General features: G+C 42.2%; 1 protein-coding gene across 2 annotated transcripts in view; it reads right to left on the bottom strand.

The window, feature by feature from the left end:
- CGN (cingulin) overlaps positions 1-24,629 on the bottom strand; it is a 1,354,172-nt gene that overhangs the window by 169,633 nt on the left and 1,159,910 nt on the right. For both annotated transcript variants that reach the window (XM_044080636.1, XM_044080637.1), the window contains exon 17: positions 2,221-2,304. In XM_044080636.1, the coding sequence (XP_043936571.1) occupies positions 2,221-2,304 (84 nt within the window). The remainder of the gene's footprint in view (positions 1-2,220; positions 2,305-24,629) is intronic.

The raw sequence follows: 24,629 nt of genomic DNA, 5'->3' as shown, positions 1-24,629 counted from the left end.
AATTAACAAGGACATAGGGAATCTCCAAGCTCTTGATTCCTCTCCTGTTTGGCATCTACTTCTAAGAAGTCCAGGTCAACACAGAGGAACTCTGGCTGACACTGTTCGCAGATGACTGCAAGATGGAAGCCATTATTAACTCCCCAAGTAATACAGACATCCTACAGGAAGGCTTCACTGAGACCAATGACTGGTGTCAAAACCATGGCTTTAAGCTTAATACCAAAAAATGTGTCGTTATCCCCTATGGGAAAAAATCAGTTCCCACTAATTACCACATCAATGGGAGCCCAGTGAACACTGAATGCGTTATAAGAGATCTGGGGATACAGGTTGACAGCATCCTCTCCTTCGACCACCACATTGTCACTGTGGTCAGAAAGTCCTTCTATGTGGCACATCTCATTGCCAAGGGTTTTACATCCAGAAAGAAAGAGGTCATCCTTTCTCTCTACTCTTCCCTCATTAGGTCAGTCATAGAGTATAATGCCCCATTTGGCACGTACCTCACTAGACAAATGCAACAGCTGGAAAGGCCACAAAAGTAACTCATAAAGAGGATCCTAGGCCCTAAACACATGAACTACACGGACAGACTCAAAAAACTCCAGCTATTCTCTGTTTCATATCATCTACTACTAAGAGGTGATCTCTGCTAGACTTACAAAACCATGTCTGACCCAGCTCTGTTAGAAATGCTACATCTAAAGAAATCCCAATCCCTCCACACCACATGCTCCAGAGACCTCAACCTCATTACCACAATCAACAGAACGTGCTGTAGGGACAGGTCCATAACTCAGACTGCCCATGCTCTGGAACAGACTTCACATACATATCAAGCACAGCACCTCACTGGCCCTCTTTAAGAGAAATCTTGATGAATGGATGGGAAATAGAAAGTTCACCCCGGGGGTCACTCCAGTGGCTCTACTTGATAGAGGCACTGGGAACTAACGTTGGGCGGCACGATGCCAGGGCACTTGTATGGGCTAGGCTTGTAAAGGCTCCAGGTCCATTAGCCTAGTACACACCTATGAACATACATTTTACACACACACACACACACACACACACACACACACACACACACACACACACACACACACACACACACACACACACATATTCTATATATAAAACCCCTTTGAACGACTTCAGAAGCTAAGCCAGTTTTTGATGTTAATAATCTTGTATTCGCATTACAGCATCATTCTTGGTGAATGTTGAATGCTACTGAAGGCTAGGTACATACCTACCTTAGAAAAAAATTCCAAGAGCTCCATTATGTCTCACTCTCCATATAGTCCAGAAAGGTATGACTTAAGTAACTTACAACCACATGCATGCACTATGTCTGTGCCATAGTTGTACTTGTGTGCATCCATAATGTGTGGAGTCCTGGCATCTGACAAAGCAACTGCCCATGACCCATTTCCTGCACAGTCTGATAAGTGGTGCATTGGTGTGTGTCTCACTATAGTCACCTATAACTAGGATATTCGACTCTGTGAAGGTTTACCTTATGAATTTGAATTGAATCAATGTAATCCCTAGATGTATGTTTCATGGTGAGTGCTGCCTTTGTTGTTTGTGAGGTTGCTGTGGGTACTTGTTTCTTATGTTATACTTAGGAGGCCTTTGTGGTTTAGGTAGGTTAGTTTGAAGATCTTCAACATATGTAGGTCTGCATGTTTGGTCTGAGCTGTGTGCGACTGGTGTGGTATAGTGTTGTGTGGTACTGACAACCTGCAGAACTTTCCATTCGTTAACATTACATAACTGCGTATATCACACACTGTCAGTTTTAGTACATGGTTTTCAGTAAACATGAGACAATTGCAACATCATTTCAGGTTTCATTACATGACAAACCATCCGCATATCACATAACGAAACAAAACAAAACAAAACAAACAGAAGCCAAACTGACTCACAGAAACTAAAATGTAAAGGCAAGTTACTGTGAAAGAAGTTAAACAATGTAAGGAAGCTCCAACTGTAACACAATTTTTAAGTGCTTTCTCGATCCAAGATGCTTACCTTAGTCAAAGCATTACAGCACTGTAATTACACTTTGTGGATTGGTGTAGAAACTGTACAAGTTTTATCATGCAGTAAAAGATTTTCCAAAAATTCATCACAATTCATTTCACATGCTTTTAATTACCATCAAATTTTAACTCAAACAATATATATTTATATGCTGCCAAATAATACCTGTCTTTCCAATGATATTTTGTCACACTCCAAGTCCTGCTTGGCAGCTCTTTCCTGCATTAGTTCTGCACGCAACTGATCCAGCTGAAATTAAAACCAACAATTAGCAACCCACCAAACCCTTTTAATCAATCACACACTGTAAGAAAGCAAGTTATCATTGACATGACATAAAATTCTTCAGTGTCTTTTTGCAGATCAAATTTTCTTCTGTGGTACTGCCCTCTCTAACTTTGTCAAGCTTGCATCACTGCCGTTTGGAAGTTTATTTTGCAGCAGCTTTCCACCAAGTTACTTTTTACTCACTCAATTCTTCCTGCATGTGGTACAGAAGCAAAGCACTTCAGTGAGGTGCTAAAGACTCGGTTCTAAAACAGACTTGGGAAGCCAGATGGGCAGAAAGGGTAAAATGGATGAGTGACTTATGAAACATAGCTGAAAAGACCACTAACCATACTGTCATATTTCAAGATGGTGTGAAAATCAATAAAACATACTGTAAAATGACTCTACGGAAAGAATGATGCTGTGAACTCTAATACAGTGACCCTTGGAAAGGGTATAGATAATTCTTATCCTGGAAATGACATTAAATGTATGGTGGGAAAAGGTAAACAATTAACTGCATACATCAACTCATTAAAGAAAAAAAACGAGGAATACATCATTCTCTCACAAGTGATGCCATCTGGTGAGCAGACCTACAGCCAGTGCTCCCATGGTGTCAGAATTATCACTACTCACTAAACAAGGAGGGCTTCTATTAGTAATTACAAAAAAAATAAAATAAAAATTAAATCAAGCTCCACACTGCTAAATGTGGTTTTAGAACTAGTAAGTATTTAGTATCAATACTCTGGCAACTGTACAGGGTGGCCATGGTGGTGCAGTGGTTAGCATTGCCACCTCACAGCAAGAGGTTCTCCAGTTCGATCCTCGGCTGGGGTGCCTTCTGTGCGGAGTCTGCATGTCCTCCCTGTGGTCGCGTGGGTTTCCTCCGGTTTCCTCCCACATCCCAAAGACATGCTGTAGGTGGATTGGACACTCTAAACTGGCCATAGGTGTGAGTGTGTGAGTGTGTGTGCCTTCTGTGGAAGGTTGGGCGCCTGGCTGGCAACTCGTCACCGTAAAACTCCACTGCCAATCATGAGCGGACAAGCTGATCTGCTGTGGCGACCCCTAACTGGGAAAAGCCGAAAGAAGACAACGACTCTGGCAACTGTACAAAAATAAACTTATGAGCAAGCAACATAACAATATGTTCATACCAAGGCAGTTAAATGAATTTCCTGGAATTCATTAATTCCAGTGCCCTGGACCAGCTTGTTCTTACCCCCCCCACTAGAGGTAGCAACATCCTTGACCTGGTCATTACTAACACGGGCGACCATTGCTCTACACCAATAGTCAACTCCTTCCTGGTTAGATCCCACCACAAACTAATCACCTTGGAAATCCACATCACTCCCCCCCCCCCCCGCAAAGGTAACCCCCATGAAAATCTTCTCCAAAGCTAACTTTGGGCTCCTAAAAACAGAGGTGGCTAACTTCACAGCACCCATGCAAATGGAGAATAGTTGCATGACCGCAAAATCATACACCAATGCACTGTACGAATACGTACACAAATGCATGGATCTCGCCATACCCAATAGGACCAAGATGCTCTCCTCCAAAAAAAGGAAGCCAATCTGGTGGTCCCCTGCCATAAACAAACTCTACAACAGAAGAAGGAAACTGATGCGGAATATGGTGAAGTCCCAAGACTGGAAAAACTCCCTTATCGGCCCCAACAAAAACATGAGATCCCTCATCAAATCCTCTAAAGCTAGCTATGAAAACAGAATTGCAGCACATGGCAAAGACAACCACAAGGTCTTCTATAGTTATGTAAATAATCTCCACAGCAATACCCAGATTTGCGCTGAGCTACTGCACAATGGTACCTCCTATACAGAGGCAACAGATATTGGTAATATACTGGCTGACAGATTCAGTACCAACTTTGCCCCGCCCCCCCCACCCAAAGGGCCAATCACAATACCAGTAGATTTGCCAGGCACCCAGTACTACTGTTGCACAGATTAAAACAGCACTGTCCAAGGCCAAGAATACAGCTTCTATGGGACCTGACAATATCCCTGGCTGTGTTCTATATGAACTACAGAGTGAACTTGCACCTCACCTGTGTGCCCTGTTCAATCACAGCCTCACCTCAGGCTTTGTCCCTACCGAATGGTGCAATGCTACAGTTATCCCTCTCCACAAAGGAGGCGCGACTACGGACCCTGGAAACTATCACCCTAATAGCCTGACAAGTCTGATATGCAAAGCTATGGAATGCATTATCATTGACCTAATAAACAAGGATATAGGGAATCTCCATACTCTGGATCCCACTAAGTTTGGTTTTGTGAAGGGTAGACCATGCCCGCTCAACCTGGTCAACTTTTTTGAGTCAGTCACCAGAGCTGTGGATGAAGGCAAGGTGGTTCCATACAGCCTGCCTTGATCTGGCCAAGGCCTTTGATACCATTCTCCACTCAGGAATCACAGAAAAACACACTAAGCTGGGCATCAACCCCTATATCACTAGGTGGGTTGCAAACTGGTTCGCAGATAGAACCCAAAGTGTGAAAGTAGCAGACTCCAAGTCAGACTGTCAACCAGTCACAACTGGAGTCCCACAGGGTTCAGTCCTGAGTCCTCTTCTGTTTGGTATCTACTTCTCTGAAGTCCAGGCCAACACGAAGGGACTCTGGCTGACAAAGTTTGCAGACGATTGAAAGTTGGGAGCTATTATTAATCCTGAAATGATGCTGACATCCTACGAAAGGCCTCACTGAGACAAACGACTGGTGCCAGAACAATGGCCTTAAGCTCAATGTCAAAAAATGTGTTGTCATCCCCTTTGGGAAAAACCCCATTCCCATGAATTACCACATTGATGGTAATTCACTGAACACAGAAGGCGTTACAAGAGATCTGGGAACACAGGTTGACAGCAACCTCTCTTTTGACCACCACATTGTCATTGTGGTCAGAAAGTCCTATGTGGCACCCCTCATTACTAACGGTTTTGCAACCACGAAGAAAGAGGTCATTGTCTCCCTCTACTCTTCCCTCATTAGGCCAATCGTCGAGTACAATGCCCCATTTGGCATGTACCTCACTAGCCACCTGCAACAACTGGAGAGGCCACAAAAGTACCTCACTAAGAGGATCCTAGGCCTTAAACACTTGTCCTATATGGACAGATTCAAAATACTCCAACTATTCCCTGTCTCATATCGCCTACTTGGAGGCGATCTCTGCTAGACTTACAAAGCCATGTCTGACCCAGCTCTGTCAGAAATGGTGCATCTAAAGAAATCCCAATCTCACCACACCACACGCTCCAGAGACCTCAACCTCATTACCACAATCAACGAACATGCTGGAGGGGCAGGTTCATAACCCAGAGACTGCCCATGCTATGCAATAGACTTCCCATACATGTCAACCAGAGCACCTTACTTGCCCTCTTCAAGATAAATCTTGATGAGTGGATGGGAAATAGAAAATTCTCCCAGGGATCACTCCAGTAGCTCTACTCGACAGAGGCACTGGGAACTAAGGTCGGGTGGCAGGACACTAGGGTAATCCTATGGGCTGGACTTGTAAAGGCTCTAGGGCTATCAGCCTAGTACACACCTATGAACCTATAAAGAGGCACAAAACAGACTACAGTTAGTTTCATAAACACTTCCGAAGGTATATACTGAATAATATAAAATATCGCCAACTTATTAATTTATTCCATTCTCCCAGATTCCATTTCCCCTCCAAAAACCTAGGCTTAACTTTATTTTTATTTATTATTTTGTTTTATTTATTCAAGGTAGATTGGAAAAGTGGCTCTTTTTTAGTTATTACCTTTCTCCAAAACGAAAAAAAAAAAAAAATCAGTTACAGTGGTATAACACTGAGGGGAAAATGACCTGCCTTTAATATTGGACAGCTGGCAAGACAAACTTTGGCTTACACAGAAAGGTAGCTGTCCAATGTGGGGTGCCCATAATTCAGCAGCCCAGGTGGAGTGTTATCAAGAGAAAATGGCATTCTTTAAAAAAAAAAAAAAATCTGAGCATCAGCTGGCCCAGGATGGCAGAGAGAGAACATGCCCTAGTTACAGCAATAAACTACAGTGGATATAAAAAGTGTACACACCCCTATTAAAATGTCAGGTTTTTGTGATATATAAAAAAAATGAGACCACAATAAGTCGTTTCAAAACTTTTCCCACTTTAATGTGACCTACAACCTGTACAATTCAAGTGAAAAACAAACAAATTTGTTAGGGGAAAAATCTAAAAAATAACAAATGTACAATAAGCTGGTTGCATAAGTGTGCACACCCTTAAACTAATACTTCAGCTGTCCTAGTAGGATTTTTCTGACATTTACTCAGTTGCCTGCTACAGCAAAAGCCATGGTTTGCAGAGAGCTTACAAAGCATCAAAGGGATCTCATTGTTGAAAGGTATCAGTTAGGAGAAGGGTACAAAAAATTTCCACAGCATTAGATATACCATGGAACACACTGAAGACCGTCATCATAAAGTGGAGAAAATATGGGACAACAGTGACGTTGCAAAGAACTGGACATCACTCCAAAAGTGATGAAAAGACAAGACAAAAACTGCTCAGGGAGGCTGCCAAGAGACCTGCAGCAACACTGAGGGAGCTGAAGGAATTTCTGGCAAGTACTGGTTGTGTATTACATGTGACAACTATCTCCCATATTCTCCATATGTCTGGGCTATGGGGTAGGGTTGCAAGACGGAAGCCTTTCCTTACACAGAAAAACACCCAGGCCCGGCTAAAATTTGCAAAACAATATATCAAGTCTCCCAAAAGCATGTGGGAAAATGTGTTATGGTCTGATGAGACCAAAGTTTAACTTTTTTTGGCCACAATTCCAAAAGGTATATTTGGCGCAAAAAACACTTTGCTTCACCAAAAGAACACCATCCCCACAGTGAAGCATGGTGGTGGCAATATCATGCTTTGGGGTTGTTTTTATTCAGCTGGAACTGGGGCTTTAGTCAAGGTAGAGGAAATTATGAACAGTTCCAAATACCCAAAACCTTCAAGTGTCTGCTAAAAAGTTGAGATGAAGAGGAATTTCACATTTCAATATGACGACCCCAAGCATACATCCAAATCAACAAAAGAATGGCTTCACCAGTAGAAAATTAAAGTTTTGCAATGACCCAGCCAGAGCCCAGACCTAAATCCAATAGAAAATTTGTGGGATGACCTGAAGAGGGCTGTGCACAAAAATGCCTTCACAATCTGACAGATTTGGAGTGCTTTTGCAAGGAAGAGTGGGCAAATATTGCCAAGTCAAGATGTGCCATGCTGAGATAGACTCCTACCCAAGAAGAGTGAATGCTGTAATTAAATCAAAAGGTGCTTCAACAAAGTATTAATTTAAGGGTGTGCACAGTTATACAACCAGTTTATTGTATGTTTATTTTTTAGATTTTTCACTTAAAAGATTTGTTTGTTTTTCAATTGAATTGTACAGGCTATAGGTCATATTAAAGGTGGGAAAACTTTTGAAATGATTTATTGTGGTCTCATTTTTTATATCACAAAAACCTGGGATTTTAACAGGGGTGTGTGCACTTTTTATATCCACTGTAAGCTCCTCCTAACCTACTGCTGTCCTGGCTGAATGGCATGTCTATGTAAGTTTAATTACTTTCTTGTTAAGCATGTGTTGTGTCACCAGAACATTGTGGCTTTGTTCATTTCAGCTTGTAAGTTGACAGCAATAAAGTGGCTCTTATCAAGGAATTTTGTATAAATTATTCAGGGTTTTAGGTCTGTTCAGTTTATCTCCTCTACAAATCATCTACGACAGCATATTGTATACTGCATATCATCACTTTGCACACAAATGCTTGAAAGTTACTGCAGAAGATTAAGTCCGGAGCTATAAAGGAGATGTTGTTTTCCAGTCCAGGGTACAAGGTTTAATTTTTCTACCTCCACTAGCCTTCTGTACGACTCTGAGCAACTTTGGAGAGTGCTCCCAGGTCACCTCTGAAAAAGGACATGCATGCAGTGGGCTCACCCGGTTACCAAATTAATAAACTAAAATAAAAAATATAAGACCTATTTTACGGTTTGATCACTTCCTCGTCCATTTTGTTCTGAAACTCCTCACCTTTGGTCCCACTGATCTTGAGCCAAAGTGATGACATTTAAGTTGCATCTTCCTTGCTCTCTTTAACATTTCTCTTCCTGGAGGACGGTGCTAGTGATCTAAGTTAGAACATGTCACCACGTTCTGCTCTTGATCTTCTAGCCCCAAGCCAGGTTTCTCCTTTTAAGGCACATGAACTATGGTTTGTAATATGTTCCTTGTGGCAGATGAATAAGAGGTTGAAACTGTCACTGGAGAAGTGGAGTGTCTGAAGTAACAAGCTTGACTTGGAAGAGCACAATTCTCTTTATCAGACTGAGGTGCTCAAAAAAGGCTGACTGTTTATCAAAGAGAATTGCTGTGGTGTCAAATTAACTGACTATACTGTTCTTTCAAATGACAGGCAAGATCTGCATGCCATCATTCATTCCCACTCAAGCTCCAGCTTTACATCTGTTATGAGATGGCCACTCAGTTATTGAAAACAAGATGCCACTATTAGAGCCTTCCTCTTCTCCTGCATCCACAAACAACACTTATTATGATGTGTTGAGCAACAGTGTTTGATGCTGAATAGTTTTCCTAGTTTCCAGTCATGCTGAATTCCTTACTGTAACCAAGTACACATCTTACCACTTAGGGATTGGACTCATATCCATCCAGAATGGTTTTATCCTGCCTGAACATTCTGGGTCCAATGATTTATCAAATTTTGGAGTTCTTCTTGGTGACTGAGTTTTCCTGTCTTTATTAGTGGAGTCCATTTTTATTCCTGTACTGAAAAAACAACCATATTTGGACCTCCAACTGCCTAATGCTCTTTTATATACTTTTTAAATCTCACTGTTTGCCAACTAACAGCCCCTTCTGTAATCAATTATCCATTCATTAATTCCTCACTGGGGTGACAGCTAATTGTGAAAGACCGAAAGACCATCATTAAAGCAGACAAACTTTTTACTCTGTCAATAACAAGGGTCTGCCATGCCTTCCTCTGTGTGCATGTGCAATATCATCCACTCTCCCCAAGAAAGCTACTGTGTAGGTATGGCTTGGCAGAGCATAGCACATGCCCCCAGTTCATATGCTGCATACTATGCACTCTTCAATTCTGAAGCAGCAGACAACCTTCCTCCTCCAAGGTTTTGCTGGCTAACATTAGCCGTTCTCTCCTACCCCTCCCCCGAGGTTCTGCCAAAGTCTGGGGCACTAGTAGATCGCTGGGCATCCCTCCATGCCATGAAGCCAACAACAAATACCCCAGCATTCTTGACAATAGCTGCCCTATCTCTAACCTTTTTTTGTTAAGGTTGCTAAAGGAGGTTATTTGCAATGTGAGTCATATTTAAGAGTCACTGGGCTTGTGGACCCTTATCCACCTAGTTGTCATACCAATCACGGAACTGAGGCTGTCCTTATTCATGTATGTATTGCTTGGGATTAGTGATCAACATTTTTACTCTTCTCTTGTCCTCCTTGATCTCTTGGCAGTTTTTGACTGTAGATCAAATTAGCCTTATCAAATAATTATGTACCTACGGTGGTATCACACCTACAGTATGGGATTAGTTTGCCTCCTACTTCTCCAACTGTACAATGAGAGTAGCTTGGGTAGCAACTCCTCTCATTTTTATCTTCTGGCGTATGGAGTATCACAGGGTTTGATTTTGGGTCTGTCAGCATTCACTATAGTTATGGTGTCTCTTGGAAATCTCATTAGAGGGAGAGGTTTGCTGTGACACTATTATGCTTACCTCTCCTTTCCTTGGGAAAACACTACCAGTGTGTACTTCTTGGCAGATAATTTGGAGGATGTTAATTTTTGGCAAACTCAATCAACTGAAGTTGAGCACATCCAAAACCAAAGCTGAAGCTTTGGCTACTTATGCTGCACTGAGGTAAATCTCTGTCTTGCTCTTTCCATAATGTATTCTTCATGGAGTCAACACACTGGATTTAGCACTTAAAGTGGACAGTTCTTGGCACTGTCCTAGATAATCCTGTAGTTATATCATCTTGTTTCCATTCAAATAATGCTGGAAGTGGGCACTCGATACCCCTAAGCAAATCTCTCTACTGTCACTCATGCTTTATACTTTCTTCTTGACTCAGTTACTGCAATGTCCTTTACCTCAGGCTTCCAGATACGAAGATTGACAGGATATAGCCAGTGCACAACTCAAGAATTTGATTACTTATTTGTCTGATCCTGTATAATTTTGAAAATCTTAACTGCTGGAATTTTTATCCATATTTGACCTAGGTCTCTCACACTTAAATGAGTTTATTACTCTCTTCTGCCCTTCTTGGGTATATACAGTGCTTCCTTAGATGCTGCTAGTGTTCAAGAAACGTAGTTTGAACCTTCTGGCATGCATTAATTTGCTCCTCAAGCCCTACTCCTCTGGAATTAACTACTTCAGTAGCTTAGAGAGGGTCTCCACTTTGGACTCCAATTCTATTTGCTTGACTTGGTTTTGTAACAACCTTCATGAACAGCAGTTGTTTTGGTCTAGATTTAGTTTGATTTATCATTTGCAATGTCTGATTTATCTTAATGTTTTAGTGGATTTAATGTTTCCAAAGTTATGTGAATAAACATTTAAATTTGTTTATTAATCTGAATGCTTGTAAGAAGAGTACAGAAGATAAAGCAATACTTACAAAAAGAATACACATTTTAGCATTACAAACATTTAAAAGAACCATGATTTAGTGCTACTGTCTGATGTACATTTTGTTTAACTAAATGCAAATGACCATCAATGTATAAAGACAGCTAGACACAGCTTTGCTTGGAGATAGGTAGTAGGATTGGATTCAAACTTAAAAAAATGTAGGCATACTTGATATCGTCAAGGGCAGTGTGTTCCAAATTTTGGGACCCCAATAAATGAGGCTTTGGTGAAGGACTCCAGTGTATACTTACATGTCAGCAAGGTGAAATAGACTGGAGAAAGATGAAGTTATGGACATAAAGACGTTTGTGGTAGGACAATATTCCATGTAAGGAACTTTGCAGAGAAGGAAGGAGGAGGCAAGTTAAGGTCTATATGCTATGAGCAAGACATTAGAAGGAGTTACACAATGATGTTCTAAGTGAGGAAACGGCATTACTCACATTGCCTTAAAGCCTGCTGCAGTTGGTGTACATCCATACATGACGAATGGAGTGCTGTACTCCACGACACGGAAAACTACCTTTCCTATGGTACTTCTGACTTCGCTGATGGGCAGAAGGGCAATTATGTACAAGGCTCTCAGCACAGCTCTAAGTTCACTAGCCATGATGTCAAAATGGGTTCTGTAGGTAAAGTGATTGTTAGGCCTCTAGCCAAGGTATTCAAATTGCTGGACAGAATATTCACAGAGACACAGAGGTACCAAGAAGTGAGGTTACATACCCCCAAAAAAGCATGGCCCAAGTACTATGGAATCATACCAATTGTTGATTGCTCGCAAGTGGCCAGTTAAGAGCTGAACGGAATTTTCCAGGTGATGTATTGCAGGCCCTTATTACCAACTGGTCCAAGTACAAAACTGTGGGTACACTGGTAAGGGTAATGCTGAAGACATTTAAGAAAACAGTGAAAAGCAGTATGTTCAGTGCAAAGTCCAGCAGAATAAATATTTTGATGTACTCTGAGTGGAAGTTGGTAAATAAATGGATGGTACCTTTATCCTAACTCCCTCCAAATTCCCCTTTATACAAACATACATCCCATTTTCACCCTTCAAGCTTTCTTCTACTTCCATAGTTAACCTCTAGTTTCTTTTTATTTCCCTACACTGCCGCTACGGCCTCAAAATCCTTGTCTGCTTAAAAATTTCAGCCCATCCTCCTTCAAATGGATCTCTTGCAATGCCACAATTAATGGTCCTCCTTTCTTTTTCTCAGGACTCTGTCAATATGAATTGGGTTATCTAACTCACTGACATTCCAAGTTGACATTTTAATGTTATCAGTCATCTTTCTCTAATATTTCTATTGCTGGTCTTTCCTCCTGTAACTTCCATACTAATTTCTCTCTTCTTCTTCAGTCTCCCTCCATGTGCCTCAACATTTCTTCTTTTAATTACTCTAGTCAGCCCCCTACTGTCTATTTTCATAGCTGGCTTCCTTTAAAATTACTGCCTTTTCTTATATTCTCCACATATTTTCTCCCCCCACTTTCCTTTCCTTATCTATATTATGCCCTCTTTCTGCTTTCTTCGTGGTTGCACAATGCATAAGGCAATATGGGCTGATATCATCGACTCATATTCACGCCAATCCTCTTATTCCACTTCACCATGAATATTCGTATCATTGCAATAGCCTGCCCGTGTCAGTTCATTCACTGAGGAAGGCAAGAGTGCAGAAACCGGTATGATGCTATGTGAAGATTAAATTATTTCTGCTACAACACTTAGTGCTGGCTCTTCTGTTTGAATTTGGACGTTTTTGGCTGGTTGCACCTGCCGTACTTGCGAGGGTTTCTGTCTCTGTATTAGTTCCCCCTTAAGCCATTTTTCTGATTTAATCATAGTAATTGCTTTAGCTGTATGCTTCATCTGCATCTTAGTACCATCTAATCAATGTCACGGTATTATACTTATTAGGACCACACTTGCTTCTTACCCATGCCTCTCTTCTAATCCCTGTTAATAACCAAGCATCCATCAAACTGGGTAAAGTCATTCAGTTTAATCCTCAAGTTCTGGCTTCTAAGAGATATTAAAGTGAAACAAAACAATACTCCCTAGTTTCTGGCTCTAATGCGCTGTCACCCACTCCCATAGTAAATAAAATGCATTTCAGGTACATTTAACAGAACAATAGAAAAAGAAAATACAAAAAGAAATGTTCTTACTTTTCTAATAGTCTTTTTTTAAGCCACTGAGAGTATTATAACTCCATTCTTTAACAATAGTAAAACAAATCAAGAAAATACATCTTTTCTGACCTGATAACAGTTCATATTTAAGTGTTACTTTAAATTTAGTCTTATTGTTCTTGATCTACATCATTATCTTAACTGTTCATTCATTATCCAAAATTAAAAGTCCAGTCTCTCATTGTTCTTCCATTCCTCCTGCAGTCCATCTTCGTGCTTCCTCATTACACAAAACTTTCTCCTTCAGTCATTGCTTCTTCTTAAATATTGAGAAAAAAATGTCTCTCTCCTACTGTTCACTTGAAAGAATCTCCAATGTCCCTTTACGTTTCCATTAAAAAGAGCAGTCCTCTCCTTTTTCCCCCAAATGTAATGGTTTCTATGCCAATGAAGATAAAAAAACCCCACAAAGTTGACACCTCCTTCCTCTTACTTTGCATGCTTTAATAACAGGGATAAAAGCACTTCTCTTCCTTCTTTCTTTGTACAAGCAATGATGATAAAAAAATATTCTGGTACTGCCAACTATTTTTTTTTCCACACTTCTAGGAGGATACTGTCCTTCAGCTCAGAACAGGCTAATTTAACTGTAATGGGATGGGGTTTCCTGTGGCCAGCTTCCCCCAGATGCCATAGGTTCATAGGCTCATAGGTAGGTACTAGGCTATCGGCCCTAGGGCCCATACAAGCCTAGCCAAAAAATGTACCCTGGCTTTCGCCACCCAAGAAAATTATTTTCCTGTGCCCCTGTCGAGCAGAGCCACAGAAGTGATCCCCGGGGTGAATTTCCTATTTCCCATCCAATCATCAAGATTTTTCTTGAAGAGTGCTAATGAGGAGCTCTGTTTGACATAGATAGGTAGTCTGTTCCAGAGTATGGGAAGTCTCTGGGACAGGAATCTATCCCTCCAGCATGTTCTGTTTATTGTGGCGACAAGGTTAAGGTCCCTAGAGCGTGTAGCTCGGAGGGATTGGGATTTCTTTAAGTGGAGCGTGTCCAATAGCTCTGGGTTTGACATAGCTTTGTATGTTAGGCAGAGATCGCCCCCGAGTAGGCGATATGCGATGGAGTAAAGCTGTAGCTTTTTGAGACTGTCTGCATAGGGCATCTGTTTGAGGCCAGTAATCGTCTTTGTGAGGTATTTCTGTGGTCTTTCCAGTTGTTGTAGATGTCTTGTGAGGTACATACCAAAAAGGGCGTTGTACTCTATAATGGGTCTAATGAGTGATGAGTAGAGGGGAACAATGACCTCTTTTTTCTGGATGAGAATCCTTTTGTGATGAGATGAGCCACGTAGAAGGATTTCCTGACCACTGTGGCGATGTGATTATCAAAGGAGAGACTACTGTCCACCTGTGTCCCAAGGTCTCATCACATTTTTGGCATTAAGTAGACTACCAGCTATGTGGTAGTTCATGGGTACAGAGTTTTTACCAAAGGGGATGACAATACACTTTTTGGCATTGAGCTTCAGGCCATGGCTTTGACACCAGGTATCTGTCTCAGTGAGGCCCTTTTGTAGTTTGTCCACATCGTTAGGAGTTTCGATTATGGCTCCTAGTTTGCAGTCATCTGCAAACTTTGTTAATAAAGACCTTCTGTGTTGGCCTGCACTTCAGAGAAGTAGATACCAAACAGGAGAGGACCCAGGACTGAACCCTGTGGTATTACACTTGTCACTGGTCTGATGTCGGATTTGGAATCCGCTACTTTCACAGTGTGGGTTCTGTCCATGAGCCAGTTGGCAACCCATCTTATGACATAGGGATTTATACCTAGTTTAGTGAGCTTATCTATAATTCCAGAGTGGGGGATGGTGTTGAAAGCCTTGGCGAGATCTAGATAAGCTGTGTGAACCATTTTACCCTCATCTATGGCTTTGGTGACTGCTTCAAAAAAGTCAATCAGGTTTAGGAGACATGATCTGCCTTTTACAAATCCAAACTGAGTAGGGTCCAGAGTTTGGAGATTACCAATGTCTTTGTTTATGAGTTCCATGATGATATGTTCCATGGCCTTGCAGACCAGGCTCGTCAGACTAATGGGGCGGTAGTTCCCGGGGTCCGTCATGGCTCCCCCTTTGTGGAGTGGGATAACTGTCGCGGTGCGCCATTCAGTGGGTACAAAGCCTGAGGTGAGGCTATGATTGAACATGGTGCTTAGGTAGGGTGCCAGTTCATTCTGTAGTTCGTGTAGAACGCAGCCTGGGATATTGTCAGGTCCCATGGATGCTGTGTTCTTGGCTTTGCAGAGTGTGTTTTTTACCTGTGCAGCTGTGATTATAGGAACTTTGCCTTCTTTCAGTATAGAGATGGGCCCTCTAGGGGGTGAGAGGGGGGGTAAAGTTAGCACTGAACCTATCTACTAGGATGTTGGCAATATCAGTTGTGCAGTAGGCTCTCTCTACTTTAATATCCATTTCAGGGATTTCAGTCCATTGGTTCAGCCAAGCAATTACTGCTTTTTTTACAGACTCTCCCATCTTGACATTCCGGTACTCCCATTATCTTAATGTTCTCTCTTCTTGACCTGTCTTCAAGGTTCTTCAATTTGGTTTCGGCCCATTGCAATCTGGCCTCCAATGCTTCTACTCTCACCGTTAACTCTACTGTCGCATCTATTGTATGCTGTACTGTAGTACTACAGCCATTAAGTACCTGTTGTCTCTTCTATCTTTTATCTTGTCCCAACGATTGCTCATTCAGGACCTGCTTCATTTCTTGAAGCTCTTGCCATATAATATCCAACACTACTGTCTGGACATGTGAAGTTCCTTCTGCCTCCACAGTGTTCTTCCTTACTTTAAAAGATGCCACTTGCGCTTTCTTCTTTTTATTTTTTGTAGTTATTCAGCTGTGATAGTTTACGCTCGGTACTAACTTACGCCTCTGACTTTCACTTGTCTCCAGAAGTGCTCTAAACTCCCCTTAACAAATTCACTTTGCTGAGCAGAATGAACCACAGCCATACTGGAAGAATACTTTTTTTAAATATAAAAATACAATACTAGAAAAGGGTCTTTTAAAGGGGGAGAGAACTTCATCTAAAGATAGCTTCTCTGAAGATTTTGAAGACAAGGACTGTTGAAAATCATCAAATAATGAATCCTAATGGCAAGTTTAAACTTGACTCAAACAAACAGAACAGGTAATGAACCGTGTTTGAAGGAATGTCTTCTACACAGGACCTGTATAATGGGCTCTAACTGTTGCTCAGAAAGAAAAAGAGGTTATGTACTCACCATAATGTTCCATCTGTGTTGTCCATTTTCATTCTTCCTCAACTGCTGGGTTTGGATCTGATCCCTTGGATCAGACTCAGCCACTGCTTGAGAGTTTTTGCTTGCCATAAACTTTAGCTTCTCCCTTACCCATAATGCACCAACCCCAATTACCTCAGATTTTTGTTTGCTGCCTTCGTAGAAAGTAAAGATGGAAATTACTATGGAGAAGCTATATCTGGAGTATATATAAACAATAAGGACATATATGTCCACTAAGCACTCACTACTTCAAAAGCCTTAAGGATGGGGGTTGGTGGGAGGGGAGTTGAGGAACAATGAAACTGGACAACACAGATGGAACGTTATGGTGAGTATATAACTTCTTTACCTGATGTTGTCAATTTTCATTGTGTCCTCAACTGTTGGGACAGAGTACCCAGCTACCTAATTTCCAGGGTTGACTCAAGGAAGGATATTTCCGAGCACCACAGAACCAAAAGATGCCCTTCCTCTGGAGATCAGAACTAATTTATAGTGAGTAATAAAGGTATGGGGAGTAGCCCAAGTAGCTGTTACACAAATTTCATCCATGGACACTCTGGACTGACAAAATGATGAAGGTGCCATGGATATGGTGGAGTGGACTTGAACAGGTTTTGTTAGAGCAATGCCCAATTTGTTATAAACAAAAGAAATACAATTTGTTATCCATCTAGATAGAATAGAGTAACTTTGGTAACCCAATGTTGGCTCCGCATATGAAAGAATTAATTGATCAGAGTTTTTGATGTTTTTTGTCCTATGTAAGTAAAAACTTAACTGTCTACGAACATCCAATAAATGCAATATGTATTCTCCTTTGTTAAAAAATTTGGGAAAGAATAGTGGCAAATTAATAGGTTAATTTACATTGGATTCTGACACCACCTTTGGAAGAAAGGACGGGTTGGTATGTAAGGTAACTCTGTCTTTATAAAAAATCAAGTATGGAGGTTTTAAATACAATGCTTGGATCTCAGAAATTCTTCTGGCTGAGGTAATGGCCATTATAAATTGTCTTCCATAAAAAATACATGTAGCCGAGGGTTCAAAAGGGGATTGTGTAACAGACTGCATCACAAGTTTAAGGTCCCGGAGGGGGACAGGATCTTTAAAAGGTGGCCTTAATAGAGTGCCTTTTAAACAGGCTTTGCTCAACTTACGAGATGCTACAGAAGATCCATCTATTCCAGTATGGAAATTGGAAATCACTGCTAACTGTATTTTAACAGTAGAAGAACTAGCTCCCTCTTCAAAAGGATGTGCTAGAAATTCCAAGATAAGATATTATGAATGGAAGCTGAGAAGGGTTCAATGTTACTATTTTGAGCTAAAATCAAATCTCTTATTTGCTGGAGTACAATTTTCTGATGGAAGGTTTATGGGAGGACAAAAGAATATGATGGACCGGAGAAGAGAGAATAGGTTTTCTGGCTATTAATGGAACTGGAGGAACTAGTCAGCGTGAGATTCAATATGTCTGGATGCATCATACCTGTTGGGTGAGACAGGAGGTCCAGAGTTGGATCCAGAAACCAAGGTGGTTGAATTAGGTGAGGCCAAAGAAAGGGGAATCCAATTTGTTGAGGCCAATAAGGGGCAATGAGGATGACCTTGCTCTTCAACCTTGCATCTTTCTGAAGAAATTTAGGAATTAATGGAGTGAGAGGGCATGCATAAAGGAGACCGAGGGCCAATAGTGAAGTAGAGAATCCCTCGTGGATTCCCCTTGTGTGGGGATTAAAGCAAAGTAACTGCTGCATTTGTTGTTCAGTGGGGATGCGAACAGATCACAGGAAGGCTGGCTCCATTGTTGGAAGATTGTATTTGCAATCTTTTTTTTGAGAGACCATTTGTGAGGTAGAAGAATGCACCTGCTGAATTTCTCTGCTATCACACTGGATTTCCCAATGTGCACTGCTAAAAGAAAGCAGTTGGTGGAGATCACCCACTGCTATACTCTAGAGCTTCTCGACACAAAGGGTAGGATTTGGTTCCTCCCCATTTGCTGATGTACCAGACGACCAGCATGTTGTCCGATTGTACTGCAACTGTCCCCAAAGGGAGAGCATTCAGAAATGCCTGCAACGCTAACAGCACTGCTCTCATCTCTAAGACATTTATATGCAAAGTTGGCCTCTTCAGGGGACTAGGTGCCTTGGACTGTCTTCCCCATATAATGCTCATTCCACTCTACCTAGGAAGAGTCTGTGGTCATTATGACCTTGGGTTGATGGGGAATGAATGGAAGATCTTGTAGAACCTGGTCTGAATGAGTGCACTATGTCAGATCTCTCTTGCAAATGTGAGTGACCCTTATCTTGTACGACACAGGTTGAGAAAGAACTGACCACTGAACAGCTAGCATCCACTGAAGGATTCTCATAAAACCTGACAAGTGGTACCAATGTTACTGCTGCTGCCTTTGATCCCAGAGCCTGAAGAACCAGTCAGGCTGGAATTGAGGTGCTGCAGATTATCTTTTTGACATGAAGTCATATGGTCTGAACTCTCAGTAATGGAAAGGAAGCAATGGTTGTCTTTGTATTGAGAACTGCTCGTATAAACTCTAAAGACTGAGTCAGTTGCAGATGGGATTTTCTGTAGTTTATGGTTATCCCCAGATGGCAGCAAGTCTGGAGAACCTAGTCTCTTGCACATACGAGTTGATGACTGGTTGGACTGGTAATGAGCCAGTCGTCTAGATATGGAAACACAAAAATCATTGCAGTCTCAGGTGAGCTGCTGCTGCTACTGCCATGCACTTGGTAAACACCCTGGGGGCTGTGGTGAGTCTAAAGGGCAGTACTCCGAACTGATAATGACTAGCTCCCAGCTGGAAGCGTTAAGTACCTTTTGGACCATCTATTCATCTTTATGTGATAGTGTGTGTTCTGAAGGCCTATATTATAGATAAGAAAATGATAGCAAAGGTAAACTGTGGTAATATGTAGGTAGAATAGCCCGTCTAATGTAAAATTATGAATATATGTTCATTGTATGCGTTATTGTACATATGTATATGTTTTCTCAGTTCGAGCCTGATGCATCCAATTTCGTTTAGACTGCACTTGGGTAGGCTAAATGACAATAAAGTTTACTTTGATTTATACAGCACATCCAGTTGTCCTTGCCCAGAAAGGGGAGAATGGACTGAACTGTGACCATCCGAAACTTGGTTCTGTTTAGTTTGGAGAGATCCAGAATTGGTCTCCAGTCCCCTGTTTTCTTTGGCACCAAAAAGAACCTTGAGTAAGCTCTGGACTCTGTCTTGTCTGGTGGACCCACATGGATGACTCTTTCTAGCAGCCTTTGTATTTGAATTGCTGCTTATTCGTTCTGACTGGGTGGAACATCTGGGGTTTGAGGAGAAAGGGAAAAGGGTATAATATAGCCTCTGGAAATAATCCTTTGCACTCAAGTATCTTTTGTTATATCTAGCCAGGCTCTCTGGTACAGGGATAAGCGTTCCTTGACCATCTCCAAAGGTGGACAATCGGGCTTCCTTTCAAGAGCACTGGTAGGGTTTGTTACAGAATGAATCACTGGAACTCTGGTTCTGCAGGCCTCCTCTGCCACAGGAACATCTTCATCCATTAGAGCTCCTTCCTCTGCCTCTGGGGAAACCTCCTCCATGTGCATCTTGAAAAGGATCCTGAGACTCTTTGAACCACATTTTTTGACCATCTCATTGATTCCTGGAAAAGGTTCTTTGAGGAGTCAAAAAACACACACCCACAGCAGACAGGGTGTTTCCATCCTTTTCACACCTGGACAGAGTGTCTTTTACCTTGGGGCCAAATAAAGATGTTCCAGCAATAGGAGCATTGACAAAAGAAGAATTGAAAGGCTCTGCAAATTCACAGAGGCACATCCAAGTGCATCTCTCCTTATGGAAACATCTGAACCCACTACCCTTGAGGTTTCTTCTGCTACATGTGAGATCATCCTCATGGAAGAATTGGCTATGGACTGTAGGTTCATCAGCTGAAAAGCAACAGATACCTGAACTTCATCACAAACAGCACCAGAGAGGGTATTGAGAACTGCTTGATCAAATTCCTCTGTAGCCTAGTAAAGTGTGCCAAACAGTTCAGAGACCTCAAGGTGAAGTTCACTGAAGCATAGACACACTTCCCAAATCTGTCCATCACCCATGACTCCCTGTTGGGGGGATGAAAGTGGAACTTTTCTTAGCTAGCTCCTTTTTGGTGGCTGCCACAATGACCATGGTCCTCAACAGGAACTCATTTCCATCAAAACTGTTTATCTGCTGGTGGTGCCATTATCTTATCTGGTCTGCAAAGAATGGGCTTTGTGGTGTCAGGGGCTTTCCACACCTGTGATGAGATCAAGTCAATGAGCTCATCAGTGAGTGGAGTCACCCAGGAGGTAGAAGGGCGAGTATCAAAAGCCTCCAAGAGAGCAGATTCCTCATATGTAGGGTTATTAGATGTCCAACCACCTCTCTGCTTAAGGATTTCTAGGATGTCTCCAAAGAAGACATCTTCAGAAGGTAATCGTGGGGACCTTTCTCCTTTATCGAAATCTGTGTCTTCAGTGATGGACTCCTCAGGGGAGTATGTTTCCTCTTACAAGTCCTCTTCTCAGGGACCTCCTCAGTACAAAGGAAATCGTACAGTAGACAGAAAGACAGCAGGAAATTTATAATTAACAGTAAGGGATAGTAATATAAAGGGTTTTTGAAGAAAAACAATTAGAAAAATATCAAACTTATCTCACCAACACTCAAGAGAGATGGAAAACCACATATTTTGCTTGAAGCGGCAAATGAGATCCGAGGTAACTGGTGTTGGTGCATTATTGGTAAGGGAGAAGCTCGAGAGTTTTTGGTTGCCACGAGCTTCAGCAACGGCCAAGTTGGATCTGAACCCGAAAGCTGAGAACAGAATGAAAACTGACATCATCAGAAAATAGCTTTTATCCAAATTAATGTCAGATGATAGAAGGTCCTTTTGCTTCCTTCAGGATACTTAGGTTCATAGGTTCATGGGTAGGTACTAGGCTATCGGCCCTAGGGCCTATACAAGCCTAGCCAAAAAGGTACCCTGGCTTTCGCCACCCAAGAAAATTATTTTCCTGTGCCCCTGTCAAGCAGAGCCACAGAGGTGATCCCCGGGGTGAATTTCCTATTTCCCATCCAATCATCAATATTTTTCTTGAAGAGTGCTAATGAGGAGCTTTGTTTGATATAGATAGGTAGTTTGTTCCAGAGTATGGGAAGTGTCTGGGACAGGAATCTATCCCTCCAGCATGTTCTGTTTATTGTGGTGACAAGGTTTAGGTCCCAGGAGCATGTAGCTCGGAGGGATTGGGATTTCTTTAAGTGGAGCATGTCCAACAGCTCTGGGTCTGAGATAGCTTTTTATGTTAGGCAGAGATTGCCTCTGAGTAGGTGATATGCGACGGAGTAAAGCTGGAGTTTTTGAGACAGTCTGCGTAGGGCATCTATTTGAGGCCAGTAATCCTCTTTGTGAGGTATTTCTGCGGCCTTTCCAGGTGTTGTAGATGTCTTGTGAGGTACATACCAAAAGGGGCGTTGTACTCTATAATAGGTCTCATGAATGATGAGTAGAAGGGAACAATGACCTCTTTTTTCCTGGATGAGAAAACTTTTGTGGTGAGGTGTGCCATGTAGAAGGATTTACTGACTACTGTGGCAATGTGATTATCAAGGGAGAGACTACTGTGCACCTGTGTCCCAAGGTCTCTTATCACACTTTCGGTGTTAAGTAGACTACCACCTATGTGGTAGCTCATGGATACGGAGTTTTTACCAAAGGGGATGACAATGCACTTTTTGGCATTGAGCTTCAGGCCATGGCTTTGACACCAGGCATCTGTCTCAGTGAGGCCCTTATGTAGGATGTCCACATTGTTTGGAGTTTCAATTATGGCTCCTAGTTTGCAGTTATCTGCGAACTTCTTTAGCCAAAGACCTTCTGTGTTAGCCTGTACTTCAGAAAAGTAGATACCAAACAGGAGAGGACCCAGGACTGAACCCTGTGGTACTCCACTTGTCACTGGTCTGAAGTCGGATTTGGAGTCTGCTACTTTCACAGTGTGGGTTCTGTCAGTGAGACAGTTGGCAACTCATCTTGTGACATAGGGATTTATACCTAATTTAGTGAGTTTATCTACAATTCCAGAGTGGGGGATGGTGTCAAACGCCTTGGTGAGATCTAGATAGGCTGTGTGAACCACCTTACCCCTTGTCTACAGCTTTGGTGACTGCTTCAAAGAAGTCAATCAGGCTTAGGAGACATGATATGCCTTTTACAAACCCGAACTGGGTGGGGTCCAGAGTTTGCAGATTACCAATGTCTTTGTTTATAAGTTCCATGATGATACGTTCCATGGCCTTGCAGACCAGGCTTGTTAAGCTAATGGATTGGTAGTTCCCGGGGTCTGTGGTGGCTCCCCCTTTGTGGAGTGGGATAATCATCGCTGTGCGCCATTCAGTGGGCACAAAGTCTGAGGTGAGGCTATGATTGAACATGGTGCTTAGGTGGTGTGCCAGTTCATTATGTAGTTCAAGCAGAACACAGCCTGGGATGTTGTCAGGTCCCATGAATGCTGTGTTCTTGGCTTTGGAGAGTGTGGTTTTTACCTGTGCAGCTGTGATTACAGGAACTTTGCATGCTTCTGGTATAGAGATGGGTCCTTTAGGGAGTGAGAGGGGGGTAAAGTTAGCACTGAACCTATCTGCTAGGATGTTGGCAATATCAGTTGGTTCTGTATATTTAGTGCCATTGTGCTGCAACTCAGAGTAGATCTGAGTGTTGCCACTGAGATTCTTGACATAGTTACAGAATGCTTTGTGGCTGTCTTCAGAATCAGTGGCGATTTTGTTTTCATAACTAACTTTGGAGGATTTTATGAAGGATCTCAGCTTCTTGCTGAGGCTGACCAGGGAGTTCTTCCAGTTATGGGATTTTACTCTTTTTTTGCAAGTTTCTTTCTCCTGTTGCAGAGTTTGTTTATGGCAGGGGACCACCAGATTGGCTTCCTTTTTTTTTGGAGGATAGCATCTTGGTTCTGTTAGGGATAGCACAATCCATGCACTCGTGTAAGTGCTTATAAAGTGCATTTGTGCAGGATTCAGCAGTCGTACATCTATTGTCCGTCTACATGGGTGTCGTGAAGTGAAATTTGTTGTGGTGGTTTCCCTAGTGGGGGTGGGATGTGGATGTCTAGGCTGATTAGCTTGTATTCGGATCTGACCAAGGAGGAATTGACCTCTGGTGTGAACACCGGTCGCACATGTTGGTAATGACCAGGTCTAGGATATTGCTGCCCCTGGTGGGGTGTGGATAAATTGATCCAAGGCATTGGAATTTATGAATTCCAGAAAACGTTGAGCAAAAGAGTTGGTACATGAGTACTATTCCTAGTTAATGGCGGGGTAGTCGAAATCGCCCATTATTAGGGTGTTGGGTTGTATCCTAATATTTTCCAGTGCAAAAAGAAATGAGGAGTGGGGATCCTGGGGCATGGTGGGGGATCTGTAGCAAGCTACAATCTGGATTACGGTCTTGCCCAGTTAGTTGCACTTGGATAATCTCGGATGCATTATGCTGAGCAACAAGCCTGGAGGTGTGGATATCCTTAATGAATATGGACACGCCTCCACCTTTAGTGTTTCGGTCCAGGTTAGGTGGCCCAAAGGTGTGGTATGAATTATAGCCTGGTAATGTAGGGGTGCTCTCTGGAGCCTTGAACCAGGTCTCTGTCACTGTATAGATGTCGATGTTCTCCATTTTAAGGAGCGTCTTGAGTGAATGCATTTTGAGGTTTAGACTTCTAGCATTGAGTAGCATTACCCTCAGATTTTGCTTGCTTATACCTGTTACGGTGGTGAATTTGATATTTGAACCTTGCCAAAAAAAGGCACTACAGGGGTGGCAAGTGCCTTAGCCAGTATCCAGAATCCCAAGGGTGACAGGTGCAGGCCATCTCTGGCAAAACATCGTGGTCTGTCGATCATGTCATCCTAGGCAGACAGATACTGGATCCCCTTAGAATGACACCAGAAGCTTAGCCAATTGTTGAA

Source organism: Protopterus annectens, chromosome 8.part0, assembly GCF_019279795.1.
Source record: "Protopterus annectens isolate FY-2018-M chromosome 8.part0, PAN1.0, whole genome shotgun sequence".
In the NCBI taxonomy this organism is placed as follows: domain Eukaryota; kingdom Metazoa; phylum Chordata; order Ceratodontiformes; family Protopteridae; genus Protopterus; species Protopterus annectens.
Note: the sequence above shows the minus strand (reverse complement) of the source record. Positions and strands in the feature narration are given on the sequence as shown.